A 17,163-nucleotide genomic window follows, 5' to 3' on the forward strand; every position below is an offset into this window, starting at 1 on the left:
TCTGTAAACGCTTAATATTTTCCTCAGTGTATGTTCATGTACTGTCCCCTTAAAAACATTCCTTCACATGTGTTGTCATGTGACACCGCACCGTCCAGTCACGGAAGCAGCATGGAGGCGAACTCAAACACCGAGTCGACTGAACAACTTGAACAGCTTGTACCAAAATAAATAAATAAATTACAATAAGTATTTTTTTTTCTTTTTTTCCTTTTACTTGCTTCCTTCGCCTTGTGGTAACCCGTCTGCTTATGGCTAGCCCCCTGAGGCTAATGCTGCATGTACAGAAATCATGACAGGAAAAAGAAAGTCATTTTCTCTCAATTTTTGAGTATACACTCATCAAAGTTTACGATAAGCTGCCAAAAACGAGCCAACGAGATGCAGTAGCAAAACTACAATAAGCTGCATTTTATGGACATTACTGTACTGTAGTATAGCGTATTTGAATTATACACAGTTCAGTCATTTATTGTGTGCAATACTGTCGTTTTAAAAGCATCTGACACAGCCATACTCCATTTTGAAAGAGTCAGTAAAATTCAGCAAATAGTGATGCTGTCTGTTTTATTACTTTATATTCATCTAAGAAATATGCAAATGTAAAAAAATATATGGTAAATTTCCTGAGAAAATCGGTTATAACGATCATCCACTGATAGTGATCAATTTCACCCTGACAGACGTAATGATTATAAATGGTTTCTACTGTAATTTATTTTGTTTTCTAAGAAATGTGAACTATTTATTTTCTACTTATTTAGGGAACTTGCTTTTTACATTGAAACTAAAAAGTGGCCTTTTTCATACTGTAAGACGTTTTCAGTTGTTCAAAATATTCAATAAATAACCATAAATGGTAATCATAAAGATAAGATATCCAGTCTTTCATTAGAAAAAGTATCCCAGCTTTAATGGTTGAGCATATTTACAGTACAAACCTTGTCAGAGTATTGTGAGAGCAGAAAAACAAAATACAATAATCGTTCATTAATCGTAATCGGGGTAAAATGTTCAATTAATCGTGATATTGATTTGAAGTTATATCACCCAGCCCAAGCTGGAGCCCACTGATACTGTCTCCTGGTGCTCTAGCATTGAGTAATATACCAGACATTCCTTCTTATAGACTATAAACAATAGTAATGTGCACCTTTTTACTGCTTATAGTGTTTGACACAGTGATTCATTGTACTAGTGATCTGCTCCATGGTAATGCTGCATTCACACGTGAGTGCTTTGTGCCAGACATTGCTTTCAGTAGGGTTTTAGTGTTGACTATAGTGAATCTTGCTATTGCATTGTAAAACAGGGCCTACAAAGCATGAGCAGATATTACCATCAGTCAATCATTTTTACAAAGAGGAGGGGCTAAATATGCTGATTGACGTCTGACTGATAAATGGCGTCTCACCCAACCGTAATGTCAAGCTTACAATTGGCCTGACATGAATGTAAATGCGGAAGATGGTGATTAGAAGTGATCCAAAAGATGTTCTTATAAATCAATATGACACATTATCCAAAAATCTACGTATAGCACTCTACCTGCTATGATAAGCATCTGCTGTGCTTCCTAATGCACGTTTAAGGACACAAACCAAGGACACAAACCAAGGGCATAAGTCTGGGCTGAACATTGGGGGGTTAAGGTCTCCACCCATTTAAGGGGGCCGAGGAGGTTGTATTGAATGGTCTTGATTGTTGGGGGGGGGGGGGGGTTACAATACCCCCCATCCCCCCTATAAATTACACGCCTGCTTCAAAAAATACTGCAGTCTGTCTGGTACAGGGTTTTCCATCGGAATTTCTGCTGATATATGTTCCTTTTAGCCCAGTCTCTGGATGTTATGAAATACAGTGGTCTTCCCAATGATTTGATGCAAATACATCGATTAAATTCATATAGAGAGCGAGAGATAGAGATTATGATTGTGCAAAACATGCATGTAAAAACTAATGTAATCTGAAGTCTACGTGACTAAAAAGTAAAAGGATCAGGCTATTTTGGTATGCTGAGTGCAGCTTAAAACATGTTGTTTATATATGATGTTCCTCGATTTTTTTTATTCGATATTTAAATTGCTTTGTAAATAGTCCTAGCCGTTGGTTGAATTTACGCTTATCTTTCATTTGCGACTCAGCCATTTCACAGTGTTTAATTGTAACGCGGTTAACGCGCAAGGCGCGTGATTTTCGGGCTGATCCCCCGACTCCGCGTTTTACACGGGTGGGGGGTGCTGCCACTTAGGGGCTTTGCGGGCGTCACCTTAATGTGAGAAACTGCCTATTGAACTGTCCACAAAGTTATTTTATCGTGTGCGCCAAATCGGAAAAAAAATAATACTGAATCCGAATTTTAAGTACCTTGCTGTTTAAAATATTGTGTACCGAACTGTTTATTTCCCCGTTTGCGTAAAATTTTAATCCATTCTTCTTTTGCAAATTAAACATCCGAGTAATGTATAAATTAATGGCTTATCCAATTATTAAACATTTAATAAAATTATTGTTATTAGTTATTTTTATATAAATCTGCATACAAGTTAGCACAGCAGATTAGCTGAAATTAATTATATTTAGCTCGATCGTTGTCATGAATTCGTCTAAGTGCACAGTTAGACCAAGTGGCCATTCACAGCAAATAAGTGCTTATGTCCCAATTTCAGTCAGCTGTTTATCTTGAATGATATTTATGAGTAAGAAAATATAAATTTGTGAAAGTAACCTTTAAAAAATCAAGCAGGAAATATATGGTAATGCCATGCTGTATGCCAGTGTACTTCTTCAAGTCACCGTAGTGAATAGGCGAATGTTTCTGAGCCACGCAGAAAATTATATGATATAGGAGCGCTAATGGATGCACCTGATCCTGCCATTTCAAATGGGGCAATCAGCAGCCATCACACTGCTGCTCGGAAATTATGGTTTATTTTGTCTGTGCTTTAATTGGAGCATAAGGTGCAGTTTCCTCCTTAAAACTTATTTCATTTCCTGTTAATTTTATGAGTTCGCCACGGTTCAGATTGAGTGGGCAGGCCGACTGCTGGTTGATCACCTGTGGTGATATTTGCCCCTTGTAATTCATTCTGTTTGCCGGAATGGGAATGTAAACAGAGATTCTTTAATCTTCTCTTCATCCAAGTCGACGATTGAGACTTTTGAGGTACAGTAACAGTGTGCTTCCTGGGATGGGCTCCAGGCCCTTTGGGTGTGAGAAATGTGTGTTATAAATGAAATTTATTTATTATATTTGGAGAGTGATTGGAGGATGGCTGGATGAATAATTGTTAGTTTTTGAAGTGGTGAACTTTTATTTTTATTGTGTGAACACTGGCTTGATTTCGTGATGTTGACCACAGCAGACAAATAAGGCTGAATCTACTGTAGCACTAGGGCATTACAGCCAGCTGCTGCTCCACACAACTGACCCTGCTGTAACCGGCTCGCAAAATGATAGCTGCAAGGTGTAACTTTCAGTGTTGACGAAGGTGTCTGCATGCCTTGACACATTCCAGTGTCGCGTGTTCGAGGACGAAGTGCTGTAAGATGACTTAAGGGGGTCTTGTCTGAAGGTGTGATAGGTGTGATATTAAATCACATGATCAGGAAATGTGATACAGTGATTACTGAAGTGTATATAAAGCAAATGGATGGAACAAAGGCTCCAATAACTACATAAGTCTTCCCTATTCATCACAATGTAGTATCGGAATGAACTAATCAAAGCTCTTTATTCTCTGGGGAGAGCTATGTCAATGTGTTTTCATTTCTGAGAAACCGATTTCAGGATGTTTGTTTTTTGTGCTTCTATGGTTATTGTAAATTTCCCTGGAGTTTTTGCGCATGAGTGATGCAAGGAGCGGCATAATGGGAGATGGGTTTAGGAATCACATGCAGTGAGTGTAAAATAATTTTAAAAACCTATAAGTCATTTCGTTTGTAATGTTTCGTTTTGTTCAGTTTAATTGAGGAGCTGTCCTAAATGCTTCATAGGGCTCCCACTTTAGGTGCAAACAGGACAGATAAATTCCGAACTTACCCAGAATAACCTGTGATTTAAAATAGCAGTTCAGCTGTAAAGAAGTTGTCATGTTGAGACACATTATTAAGGAAGTAAGGCAGCCTGCTTGGTTTATTGCATAACATTTTATGGCATTTGTCAAAAATATGAGTTTTCACGTCACACAAATTTTGTTAAATCAGCCATATACACTTTGTCTTCTCTAGCTACAGTACATGGTAAATTATTCTGTGTGAGCAAAACACAACAAATGTTACAGATTAAAACATGGTAATTATTCTGTGTGAACAAAACATTGCAGATTAATGACAAAAAAACCAAGCCGAACAAGCATTATTTTTGTTATTCCTGGTAGCTTTTCATGTGTACTTGCATGTTAGGAATTGTATTCTTCACCTAGACATTGACTGAAGTGTGCACTGGCAGGATGCCATTCCGAGGTGGTTTTCGAAGGTGCTTGTCTTCTGACAGAACGTTGTCGTGATACACAGGAGGACTCACTGATGTATGTGCAGAAAGAGGGCTGTGAATTGTAAAATACCCTCGGTGGAACTCTCTGCAAGTCGAGCCAAGTCAAGGACCCCCTATATTTTTAGTCCTATAATCCTAAACTCAAGCGGTGGACATGCCTTTCTTGTGAGGCAAGGACAGCAATCTGTCTTAAGAACAAACTGAAGCCAGTCAGAACCACTGTCCTCCTATCCATACATCAATGAGGGACACACATTCTGTAGAGTATTTATCACAGGGCTTAAAAAATGTGTTTTCACTGTCACTAAGACAGGAATTCAAGGATTCATCTAACTCCCAAAGTTATGTCTAACCAACTAGCCCACGGTATCAGCACCTGAACACTGGCTCGTGAAAAAAGAGGTTGTACTTATAGTCTGTAGAGAGAACTTGTACAAGCAGGGTTTTCCTCATTTGGAAGACTCATCTAAGTTGAGAAGCAGTTAGCAGTTAGTTTCAACCATAGGCCAGTTTTATTCAACAGTGCTCAATAAGGGGTCAGAATGGTTTTGCAGATGCCTGAAATTGCAGCTATATGCTATAAGTTTCTGGTGAATATTAATTTTAAGAATTAATTATTTTTTTAAATAAATAATATTAATAAATAGTTGTCTACATCAGATTACTTTTGTGAGATACCATCTTACTTTTAAATGGGGGCCAAATATTTTTCTAGGCAGGCTGGATTTGGCCTGTCAGCTGCCATTTGCTGACCTATGCTATACAGTATTGCAGTTAGGATTGCAGTTATGAGGCAACATGAATATCTCAGAAAGATGGCATTAGGTGAAGTGCTGCAGTAAATCAGCATGAACAGTCCCTTTAGGAGAGGAATTTAAACCCCCAGCATTCAGTAGAGGCTTGTTTTACACCGTGTAATGCTGATTCCTCCTGCCTTTGGATGGATTTTCTTTTGCTGTGCTCTTGTAGCGCTCAGGACCAAATTAAAGGCAGTGCTATATTTAGGTTGGTTGGAGCAGAGATTGGTTCTTCTCGTTTTCTGTGGCGCTCCAGCCTCCGCCACGGCAACAGATGCCTCCGGCCAAAGACCGCGCACATCCGTGGCCAGGCGTACGTCTCGCCGGATGGTGAAACTGACACCCGGAGACCCGGCTCGAGGAGCAGCACAGCTCCGCCCAGCTCAGGCGACAGCGGCCACGGGCGTCGTCTTAGGTGACTTGGTGACCTAAGAAACGAAGGAAAGGACCTAGTGGAGTATCTCCCACGTGTCCCCAGTCCATGTGTTTTGAGGCAGGGACAGAGCGACGTTTGCTACTTCCGAGGCTGCTCACATTGTCTTGCATTAACTGGAAATTCGCATGTAGAATGATGCATTTTTGATGTTCGTGGTAATTGTGCATTGGGGCATTTCTGAGGAAAATGGCAGCGCTTTGTTCAGAAAGGAAGCACACAGACTGAGGACATTTATTAAACAGCCGTTCAGTCTTTCTGTAACCTTGTTTAGGAAGAATCTGATGAATCCTACCTCTGCCTTACACTTCAGAATTAAGCTCTCGCTTTAATGATGAGCTGCAGTTTCTTGGATGTGTAATTTCAAATTCAGATGAGTTTCCTAAGCACCAATAATGGGGTGTATGAAGTGAACACAGAAGTTAACATTTTGTAAGTACATCTTTGCCATTCCTGCCTTTTTACATTTTCTTCCAGGTGAAGAAATATTAAATTCCTAATAATGCAAATGAAAAACATTCCACTGCAGAGCCTCTTGTCACTTCACGATCCTAAAGCATGTGTAAGCATTAAAAGCATCGTCCCATTTGAACCAAAGCAGGGCTATCATTACCACTCTTTTTATAATGTAGGGGCAAGCATTTTTCACACAAAAGGCTCCCCCATCCTAATACTTTGCCGAGTGCTTTATTTTAGTAGCTTTTCACTATGTATCTCACTCCTAAGGTTTGAATAATTACCAAATGGAGCTGAATGATGAGTCTGTTACATTTCCATCATCTCTCCTGGCTTGCATGCTGCAGACAAAAAATATTAGAGGGTGGCATAAAAAGGCTGTGCTTTCTCTATTCCTTCCCCATCATCTTTACGGTGTTTCCTGTTCTGTAATTAAAGGTGCCACAGGGAGAGACCCTCAGAGGGGAAGAGGTGTGTGAGAAAACAGCCGCATCAATGCAAATCAAATTGTGTGAGAAGCGCCCGCCTTAGAGAATGGGCAGGCGCGCAGCGTAGATGTGAGCAGGGCGATGTGAGTGTCGGTGAAAAATTCAAGTGGTACTTCTGGTTCCTGCAGTGTGTGCCTGGGTTGCATACCTGCCAGAGGACATGCTCTGGATCTGTAGTGGTAGTTTTTAGCAGCTTTTGTTTTTTTTGTTTTGCTATTTTAGCTGCGTGTTGATGTGACACCGTACAGCGTGTCCCTCTCCTACAGACACAGCATGCTAACACAGGAAGAAAAGGCAGACCGTGGCACCGTCTGGAGCAGAATGACCCCCACTGTCAGCATTTTGAAGCGAGGGGCCAGAATGGTTAAATGGGCAACACATTCCAATCTGTCAATTCTGTGGCTGCCCCTCCTGTCCCCCCCCCCCCTTTCTGACACAAGCCGAGACAGTGATAACAAGGATGAGGAGAGGAACGATGACCCCATTTTCCCTCTGGAAATGTTTACTAGGGCCAAGGGGGCATCATTTCAGATTAAAAGGCTCCGGTCGCCCTCTTATGTTGGCCGTTGATATAACTGCCTTGTACCAGCTGATCGTCGTGGCTGGCTGAGCACTGGACGAGCGAGCACGCAGTGAACAAAGCCCTGTCCCTTTCGGTCAGTGCGGACACGCGGGGCGGAATGCCATCGTTGCTTCACTGCTATTCCTCGGCGCCAGGGCAAGATGGACGTCACGTTTTAGCCCGCTGGTGTTGGCTTCTCAAAGTGTCTCCCGAAACAAACGCTAGCTCTCAAGCAGGCCCGTTCCCCGGAAGGCTGCAGTTTGAGAAATTAGCAGTGATCCGAAAAATAAGCATAACCACTCAACTTTCATGCCCTCTAGGCTCTTTCCCCAGTGGGGGGTCTCAAAGCCTAGCTGGGGTCGCACCACCCTCTTGAACACATCCACTTTTGAGAGTTCTCCAGCTGACAGCATGATGTCACCAAAGTGCCTCAGTTTATTGACTATGTATTATCCCTGGTTTCATAATCACACCCTAATGCAAAGTGCGTGTCAAGGAACTGACTATTTTTGCCTCTGGTGGCCTCTGCCACCACCTAGTGGAGGACTGTAGAATTTATAGTCCTTTTGAATGCAGCCATATGCATTAGCACCAAGAGGACATTTTAAGGACATGAAGTATAATAGTAATCATTTATTTTGATTGATTACATCTGTCTTTACTTGATTACTTATAAATGAGAAAAAATAATGTAGGCTTAAAATGCTTCTTTATACTTACCTTTGGATTGTAAGTCACATTTTCTGTAATATTTTCAGGATAATAATTCATAATGTATATATTGTACTTGTATATGGTGAGAGATTTTCATTTTGAAATCTTTACAATATCATCTTATTTTATTTTCATTAAGTTCACGTCAATTCCATATGCTGTTAAATAAAGTACCGTAATGCCTCTATGGGGTCAGTAGCTCACGTGGTCTTTGTAGATCTCCGCTGTGTGAATGGGATGAAGTCCCCATGGAATGCCAGTGGAAAGCTGCTGGAATGCCAATAGAATGCCAATGGAATGCTGATGGGATTCTGCAGGAAATATTTGGTGATTGTGACAAGGGCTGGTTCAGTGCCCAGTAAGGTCTGTTCCAAAAAGGCTTCTCCTCCCGAGGGCAGCCATTTCAAAACACCACCGTGACACTGAACACACCCACCCAACTGTCTTCCAAATTCAAATATGAACACGGCTCTTTTTTTTTTCATTTTCATTTGCAATGTGCACAGACAATCACGAGCTCACAGAAATAAATGTAACAGATTAATACTGCAGTTTTCACAGTAAAGGTCATTTCAGTAAAGGTCATTCTAGGAGTGTGAAACACAGCTGAGCAAAGAAAATACTTCCCAGAGACTAGTGCAGCTTTATGTAGCTATTGTTCAGAAGCATACCTTAACCTCAAACATGCTACAGATTTGGCGGAAATTGATGCACAAAACAGCACACGACGAATACGTGTGCTATTACAGTCCTAGTTAGCCACCCTGATTAGTGGTGCTCTCAGTACTGGTATTTTTCTTGCTATTCCTCTGTTGCTCTGTTAGTATCAGGGCTCCCTCATTGAATTTGTTCTATTAACTTTGACACTTATATCATGAAGTTATATCATTACATGACATCACTAAAACCAGGAACAGTATAGACTGGGGAGTTGTGCGTGGTGAACTGGTGAACTGTAGTAATACTACATGTGATATTGAGTCTGACCAAAGCAGTTTCTGATGGGACAGAGCACATATTGTAGCATGTGCTTTGCCAGTCATATACAAGATGTCCTTTGTGGTTTATTGAAAAATAAGACATTTCGGAGTTTAGGGCATTTGTGGTGTCCTGCACATTTGCTGCAATACCTCACATTTATCAGCCTCCTGCACATCCGTCTGGTGATTCCTCGAGCCAAGGTTTTTTTTTTTCTTTTTCTGGGTCAAAATTAAGATTTCATTCTGGCATCGTGGAGAATTAAGTTGTGGTTGTTGGAGGAGGACCCAGGGGAGTTTTTTCGGTGTAATTTATAGCACACGTTTGATGCTTGAGAGTGCTGTCAAGTAAAAATGGATTGATTTATACTGGAATTAAATGATATGCGCCGTTACTTGCATCTAACTCTTTGACTTATTTCATTGATGAATTCCGCTATATTTGAAACCTCCTGGAGAAGTTCAGCCATTTGTCATTTTCCACACTGTAAACGCTGAGAAAAGCTATGTGATTACAAGACATCTGTGATTTCAGCAGTGGGGGAAAACGCGTTAATGTAAACCAAGCCAGAATATTACTCAGTTTTTCATTTTTCAACCTTGCAAATATAATTCAACATGTCTGTGATCATTGTGGGCTCTTGTGTCTGTGGGAAGTTGTATACGAGGTGGCACCTTTGCTTTCAGGCTGGGTTGTGCGGTGAGGTCCAGCGATGTGACCCCCCGATGTGCATTTGAGTAAAGTGGACACTCAGCATTGTAAGCTATGAGCTATTTAAACAGTATTGTTTAAAAAGGTGTCTTTTAATGGCCATCAGCAGACAGCTAACCTTCACCTTAAAGTCTCACGAGAATGCATTAGATCTGAGCAGTAAATGCTGGATCATCCCAGCCGTGCTCCCTTCTGCTGCTCCCCTGCCGGTCCATGCACATTAATCCCCCATCTCCTGCTTTTTTCCTGTCTTGCTCCCAGACGCGTTTTGTTACCAGGCATCATTCTGATCGACAGGCCTAGTGCTGGAGAATTTTCCGAATCTTATCAATGAAATAGTTTAATTCTGGAAAGGGAATGATGAGGGATCCTTCGCTGGAAGTTGGGCCGGACCTTACAGTCTCTCCATGAGTCCGGAGTGTTGTGCTGGAGTGTCAGGCCACCTCGATGCTGGCTTCCCTCCTGGCCTTTAGCAGACGTGGCAGTTTCCGTCGTGGGTTTCCGTTCTCCTCGTGGGCAGGTAGAGTAACAGCAGGCCCTTACAGGCTGGGGGGGGCCCTTTACAGAGCCGCTCCAAGCGAAGCAGCGTTTCCCTTTTTGTGCAGTGCGTAGGTGATCGTTAAGGGCGATATCAAAACCCACTGCGATGAAATGAAGTTCAGTGGATGAAAATAAGAAATGAAACTTCAGAAATGCGCCAATTTCTCCTGGAAAATGGTTCACCACCTGCGCACCCCATGCTGTGTCCCTAGCTTTTGATGTTTTAAAACGGATGATACTCTCCCCATTGCATAAACCTAGAGCGAGCTACTCCTCAAGAGCTGTATTAAGAGCCAGCATGATAAAAAGGGGCCAAAATGGTCTGCGAGGGGCAGGCAAGGAAAGTGGCGAATCAGCGGATCTGTCTGTTCAGCATGCATGCGGATCGTTGTGCCGTCATGAGGACCTATACCTTTACAGTTCAGAGTGCTCTTCGCATGAAACACCTGGTGGCAGCTGCACTTCTGGTGGATTCAAGAACAGCGGGGAAGAAGTTCCATTTGACAGCACGGAGGGCCATATGGCCTTTAGCACTGGGCTTCAGCAGTTAAAGTCTGGTGCATCTGGTTCCGGAATATTCCAGACTTAATGCTGCCAAGGCCTAGCGGGATGTACAGTAGGGCCGTTCCTTCACACGTGGTAGCCTGACAGATCTTTCGCGGTACGCCATCTTTACCCGTCTTCCAAGCAGCTTTCCACCTTCGCTGCCGTGTTTGCATCAAGTTCTAGATGAATGTAGCCCTCAGCCAATGAAAATGGACATGCACATACTACTAAACCCTATAGCTGTTCTGTTTCCACTCTAGGGCATTGTTTATTATATTGCTTCAATATTTAAGACGGTTTAGCGTTAGCCCATATCCAGCTAATTCATTTTGCACTCTCAGAGTAATGCCGTCTGCGGCTTGGCAGAGTATGATGTTTACTCATCCTTCAAAGCATCCACCGTCTCCAGACACTAGCTGCCTGGTATCCTGACAGACGTATAGAAGCCGGGCCTACTGCCGCTTCACCACAAGCACTCCTTTGAATTCCTTGCTATCGCCAACCTGTCTGCATATATATGGAAGCCATTACTTCCTGCCGACAGAATAGGGTACATGGGTACACCATGCAGGGGCCCCACGGCGTTCGGTATGACTGAACGCCCTTCGTGTTAACTGCAGATTTTTGTAAACCAAATAGAGAGGGAGTTGAATGACTCAGAGCTGTCCTTAATAGTTTTTTTTTTGCTGCCACCCCCCCCCCCCCCTCCTTGTTTGTCAGAGAAGGCATTTCACACATGGCTGCCTTTTTAAAAACGTTTCGTCAAGCGCCTGCTGGTTCCCCCCTCTCTAGGTGACAGGCAGACGATCAGGAGTAGCCCAGAGCCCCCAGGTGCCATTTTGGGACACTGCGTTCCCTCGCGGTCCAAATTAGGCTTCCCGCAAATTTAGCGGGGTGTCCCAACATAGCGTGTTTGCTTTCAAGGCTTTCTGCAACTGTGAATCACTGAGAGAGGCGCGTGCAGGGAGTGTTTGCTCCGGGACCCAAGTGGCCTCCTGCTGCTTCACTGAAAGGGAGCCGGCGTGAACCGGTTTTCTTTAACTTGTTTTGAGAAGCGCTGCTCTCCGACGCGTCTCCTAAACAGGTCCGGATTTGAAGCCGGCGAGGCCTTTTCTTCAACACCGCAGTCGCTGTTGACACGGCACAGTGGTGTATTAAAGTGCCTGAAGCCAGATGCTGCATTTGTTTGGTAGCGCCTTCAATCGGCACGGCGACGGGTTGCGGGGGGGTGAGATGCAGATGCTGACATGCGGATGCTGATGCGGGGCTCCAGTGTGCGTGCTGACATGCGGATGGGGCACCTCGTACTTCATCTCCGGCTGATTGAGACAGGCCCTGAAAGGCTGCTAGAGCAGTGATGAGTGTCTCAGCTCCTGTGGAAGTGCTCCATTCCTCGTAAATCGAAGCAGCCGTTGCTAGTGCTTTCAGCAATTACCTCAGGCAAATAAATATAACATACTGTGTTTTTTAATTCAAACAGCAAAATAAAGACATTCGAGTATTAATTGTATACTCTCCCTGACTTTTTGGCCATTTTAAATATTCACCATTCCAGCATCATCAGAACCATTTTCAGTTTCACCCAATAGAAACGATTATGTCAGTATTGCTACCAGCAGTTAAGAAACCTCATACTTTAATTGTAACCACATAGAAGTTGTTGGTCTCTTTAGTAGTACTCGGTCCTCCAACTGGATCTAAAGTTTTGAGAATTTTCTGCTGTTATTCTGCAGTGCTGAATTGTGACTAAACGAAAAGTCAGAGCACTGACCCTGAAAGTATCTGTATCACATGCTTTTGGTGGAAGTTAGCATCGCGGGCTCACTGCCCACAAAGTTTCATGCATTATAAAGTAGCATTAGCATTTGTGCACTTATCTGATATGCATGCATTACTTATTTGTTCACTAGACACTTTTATTCAAAGCTTCCTTTCATCCAAAGTGACCTTTGTCACCCGTCTGTGTTTCATACATCCTCCTTCCCGTCACCCGAGGGTCTGCTGTCTCATTTTATTATGTAAATTAATCAGAATAACTTTATTGAAAATCGCCACCTGTACAATTGGATGAAAGACATCTGCTGAGCTGTGAAATCAAGAAGTTCATTAAATTTAGCTAGCTGGTGCTTTTATCCAAAGAAGCTCTCCATTTTAATTATTTATCTGTGTGTACAGCTGGATTCCATTAGAGCGGTGTTTCCCAACCCGAGGCTCGGGGACCCTTAGCTAGTCCACGTTTTTGCTCCCTCCACGGATCCCTATCGGATAGTCCACATTTTTGCTTCCGGTAAGAAGCTGGCAGGGAGCAAAATCATGGGCTGTCTGCAGGTCCTTGAGTACTGGGTTGGGAAATACCGCGTTAGAGAATTCCCGGTTAAGTGCGTCGCTCACTTGTACTACTGCAGGCTGCCCACTGGCCCTCGAACCCCCCGCCTTGGGGTTGTACGTTCCGGCTTGCCAGGCCGCCCCTACTCACTGTTCCCGTCGCTGTCCCCACAGAGGCCTCTATCCTGAGTTACGACGGGAGCATGTTCATGAAGATCTCCATGCCGACAGCGATGCACACAGAGGCGGAGGACGTGTCCTTGCGCTTCATGTCGCAGCGCGCCTACGGCCTGCTGATGGCTGCCACCTCGCGCGACTCTGCCGACACTCTGCGGCTGGAGCTGGACGGTGGCCGGGTCAAGCTGACGGTCAACCTAGGTATCGTATATGGCCGGCCGCCACCAACTCCCAACCTAGGGATCATATATGGCCGGCCGGCCGCCGCCTCCCCCTTCTGTTTCCTTCCTGATTTCCTTTTCATTTCCTGCCGCAGTCGTGTTACCTTTTCAGTGAAGGCAGTTTACGTACACGAGCTGCTTTATGTTATTGCATGCTTGGTGTTTTTTATTTACCTGTGAGTATTGGTTTGATAATTGAGCTAATTTCTTACAGCTGTTTGTGTATCTTCGTATAATGTAAATCTTATAAGCTGTAAATACACATGCAATTTGGGCCATCTTTTGGACAGGTTCATATTTTCATATTTCTGCCATATAAAGAAAGTCACAGTAAAAATGATATACATGTTATTTATTATTGTGATTTATTATTATCATTATTGTTAATAGTCCTGTGAACATGTACTGCATAGGTGGCTGGAAGATAGATGAGTTATTAAGGCTATAAAAAACAGCAAATCCTAGAAAATGAGACATGCAAATTAAATGGTTCTTTCGAAGAGGTTTTCAGTGTGTGTGTATGTATGTATACACACACACACACACACACACACTCAGTGGCCAATTTATTAGCTACACCTGCTTGTTATGCTGTTCCCCCTGACAGCAAATCATGTGATTGCAGCTGAATACAAACAGCACCTAGACAGGGTCAGGAGTTTCAATTAATGTGCAGCTGGGTATAAGAACAGCTAAGATGTGTGATGTAAGTTATTTTAAACCTAGTGTGATTACTGGTGCCAGACATGTTCCAGCAACTCAGAGACAGCCACCCTACTGGTAAAATATCTGGAGTTTACAGAGAACCAAAAAGGATCTAGTCAGGGACAGTTACGTGGGAGACAACACCCAGATAATGAGGGAGGTCAGAGGAGAATGGCCAGCCTCCTTAAAGTTAACAGAAAGGCCACAAGTGCAAAAATAGCAGCTCAATACGACAGTGCTGTGCAGAAGAGTGGATCCCGTCCGCTCCTAGGTAGGGGGACCGAATGAAATGGCTGCTGAGTCTCATATGAATTTTGCACAACGCTGTGACTTTCTAGCTGATATTTATTCTTGCCATTGTCTTGTCCAGTTGATTTGGTACATCAGTTCTCAGTGGCTTCTGTCGCATCCACGTCTTCTTCTCTCGCTTCAGTTGGACGGGTTTGCTTTTGCTACCTACATGAACCTCTTGCCCCGGGTCTCACACGGCATTTGTCACGCTGTGTCAAAAGATGGTATTCACCCCTTCAAAGGCCTGAAAGCCTGCGGGCTGGACAGCAAACAGCCCGAGAACACAGCTCTCAGCTTACCTGCAGCTGGTGGCCCCTCCTCGATAAAGTGTCGCTCGGCCGGGGGGGGGCGGGGAGTGGCATAAACGCCCCTCGTTCCACACGGGGGGGACCTTTAGGGGTGCTGTTTTAACGCTGCTTTTGCACTTCTGATGTTATAAATTGGACCTTGGCGAAGTCATAAAACATACTGCTAATATTATAACACTTTTCATCTTCACACGGAAATATTTCCACACTGCATGTTGCATAACCGGGCTGATATTTTGGGGCACTTCACGCTGGTATTACAGAGCGTGATATTTAATAAAATCAAAATGTTTTACCATGTCAGCCATGCCCTCAGTTCCAGGTGTAATTACATACCATTTAGGAATTTTTAAATGCACATGCACAGTGATAAAAGAGGACAGTCGACTTTGTCACTTCAAGCTCAGCGTTGCCTTTAAGCTGCATACAGTATATTTAAGGCGTACCAGTGGCTTGTCCCATATTAAGCGACCCCGGTGACCTATGCCTAAGGGTACAGACGCCTCACAGGCAGTCATCCCCCAGGAGGTCCAGGATCCACTGCACGGTGTTGGTTCTGATTGTATCGAGGCTGTTTGCTCCCACTTTTCTGCTGCGGTTGACGACGCATAGCGCTCCTGACCACATGGATCCCCGGCCCAGAATGCCTGCCTTTGCTTTCCGCCTTAACCAGACCAATGACAGAAAAAGGGAGAGGATAGCTCTGTATTATGTGGGCTTCTGCTCCTGTTTCACATTCATAGCATTCTGATAGTTGTGGGTTTTCCCCCAGATATTACAAACTAGCACATACTGGTATTTCCAGAATACAGACCTCTTTTATTGATCCAGAAATCATTTACTGGATAAAATAATCCATGTCAGACGTATAACCTCAAAGTGGTTTGGTGTTCTGAGACGGAAAGCAGACCGCATTAGATTTGCTGTTTATGTTAAAGATATTTAATCTGTTAATTGTTTCCAAATGAGTAGAGAGCCTTTTAGCACATAATGTAATCAAATCTTTTCAAAATCCATGTGGTCAGTAAAACAAAGGTGGCCATTTTGTTATTTCTGAACTATTAAACAATAATCTGAATTTCATTTTATAAACATGTATAGCAGTATTGTTGAATATTATCTGAAAAACATTTTAAGACACCTTAATTGTGTTTATGGTATGGTTTATCCCAGCCCAGTCAAGATAATTTGGCTATAATTAAAAAAATGAATAGAATAATTCTGTAAATTATCATGGTTTAGCATCAGCAGGCAAACAGGTGGAGATAAAATGGCCGCCGTCTGCATGTAGTCGTCCCCGGAAGGGTGGAGTTCTTGTTATTGGATGTCTGCAGCTGTAACCTTGAAGGATGCAATTTCATCTTTCATTTATTCTTCCCCATCTAGATTGTATCAGGATAAACTGTAACTCCAGTAAGTTTATACTTAACTTCTTGATCTTAAGATGTATTCTGAAGGAAACACTGTAGCTGATTCGGTTGATTCTGTTCTTTTGTGTGGAGAGTGTGTGTGTGTGTTGTTTGCGATGGTGATGATGCAATGGTCTGGGGGTGATTTAATAATCTGCTGAACAATTTGCCATTTTTTATTTGATCACAATAAACGGTGCAACAGATTCCCATTCTCCTACACAAGGGCCCATATGTCATTTTCTTTTTCCACTGAGCCATATCTGAGTGTCAGTAAGGGTCTGTTCATCATTTATCTTCCATTTTTTCCCCCCACCACAGGAGGTCACATTTCTTTGCCTGGATATTTTCATTAGATTCATTCATTCGGTAACTATTGTATTATTTTACATGGCACTATTCATCATGTGCAAAACTACTGTGAAGGCAACAAGACTGGTGTGATTTGTTCAAAGTGACCTCAAGTCCTCAGGCCTCTGTGATCAGGTCACTTCATGGTATCTAACCGCATAACGAACAATGCAGTGTTGGAATAAAAAATCCCAGTGCTTTTCGTTTGATATAATCCCAGGCAGTCCCAGGTCAAGTTCAGGACAATCTAAAAATGCTGTTTCCTGTGCTTGGGTCACTCTCTTGTAGGTTAACTTGAGCAATTTTGGGTGTGGTAGTGCCTTGTGACCCACTTTCTGTCAGACTACATTTCCTGTACTGCGGAATCCTCTTGTGCAGCTTGCTGGTGCTTTGCAGAGGTCATCGCTCCTTCTGTGGCTGAAGCCAGCAGGGGCCGATGGGGCCGGAGCTAGCAGAGCTTCCCCAAACCATGACAATCCCACCGCATTTTGTTTGGGAGGCAATGTTCCGTGTTCACAAAGCATCATGCTTCTGTTTATTCCAAAGAGTTCCCTTATATCCCTGTGGATCTCCAGAAAATTCCTTCAATAGCCTTCTCAATTATTCAGACTTTCTTTGGCAGATCAGAGATGGACAGCAGTATTCTTTCTGAAGTG

General features: G+C 43.1%; 1 protein-coding gene across 7 annotated transcripts in view; it reads left to right on the plus strand.

Moving 5' to 3' along the window:
- The window catches only part of LOC111841770 (neurexin-3a-like), a 288,495-nt gene that overhangs the window by 88,401 nt on the left and 182,931 nt on the right, over positions 1-17,163 (plus strand). For all 7 annotated transcript variants that reach the window (XM_072702664.1, XM_023807747.2, XM_023807754.2 and 4 more), the window contains 2 exons: positions 13,220-13,423; positions 16,134-16,160. In XM_072702664.1, the coding sequence (XP_072558765.1) occupies positions 13,220-13,423; positions 16,134-16,160 (231 nt within the window). The remainder of the gene's footprint in view (positions 1-13,219; positions 13,424-16,133; positions 16,161-17,163) is intronic.

Source organism: Paramormyrops kingsleyae, chromosome 19 (genome assembly GCF_048594095.1).
Source record: "Paramormyrops kingsleyae isolate MSU_618 chromosome 19, PKINGS_0.4, whole genome shotgun sequence".
NCBI lineage: Eukaryota > Metazoa > Chordata > Actinopteri > Osteoglossiformes > Mormyridae > Paramormyrops > Paramormyrops kingsleyae.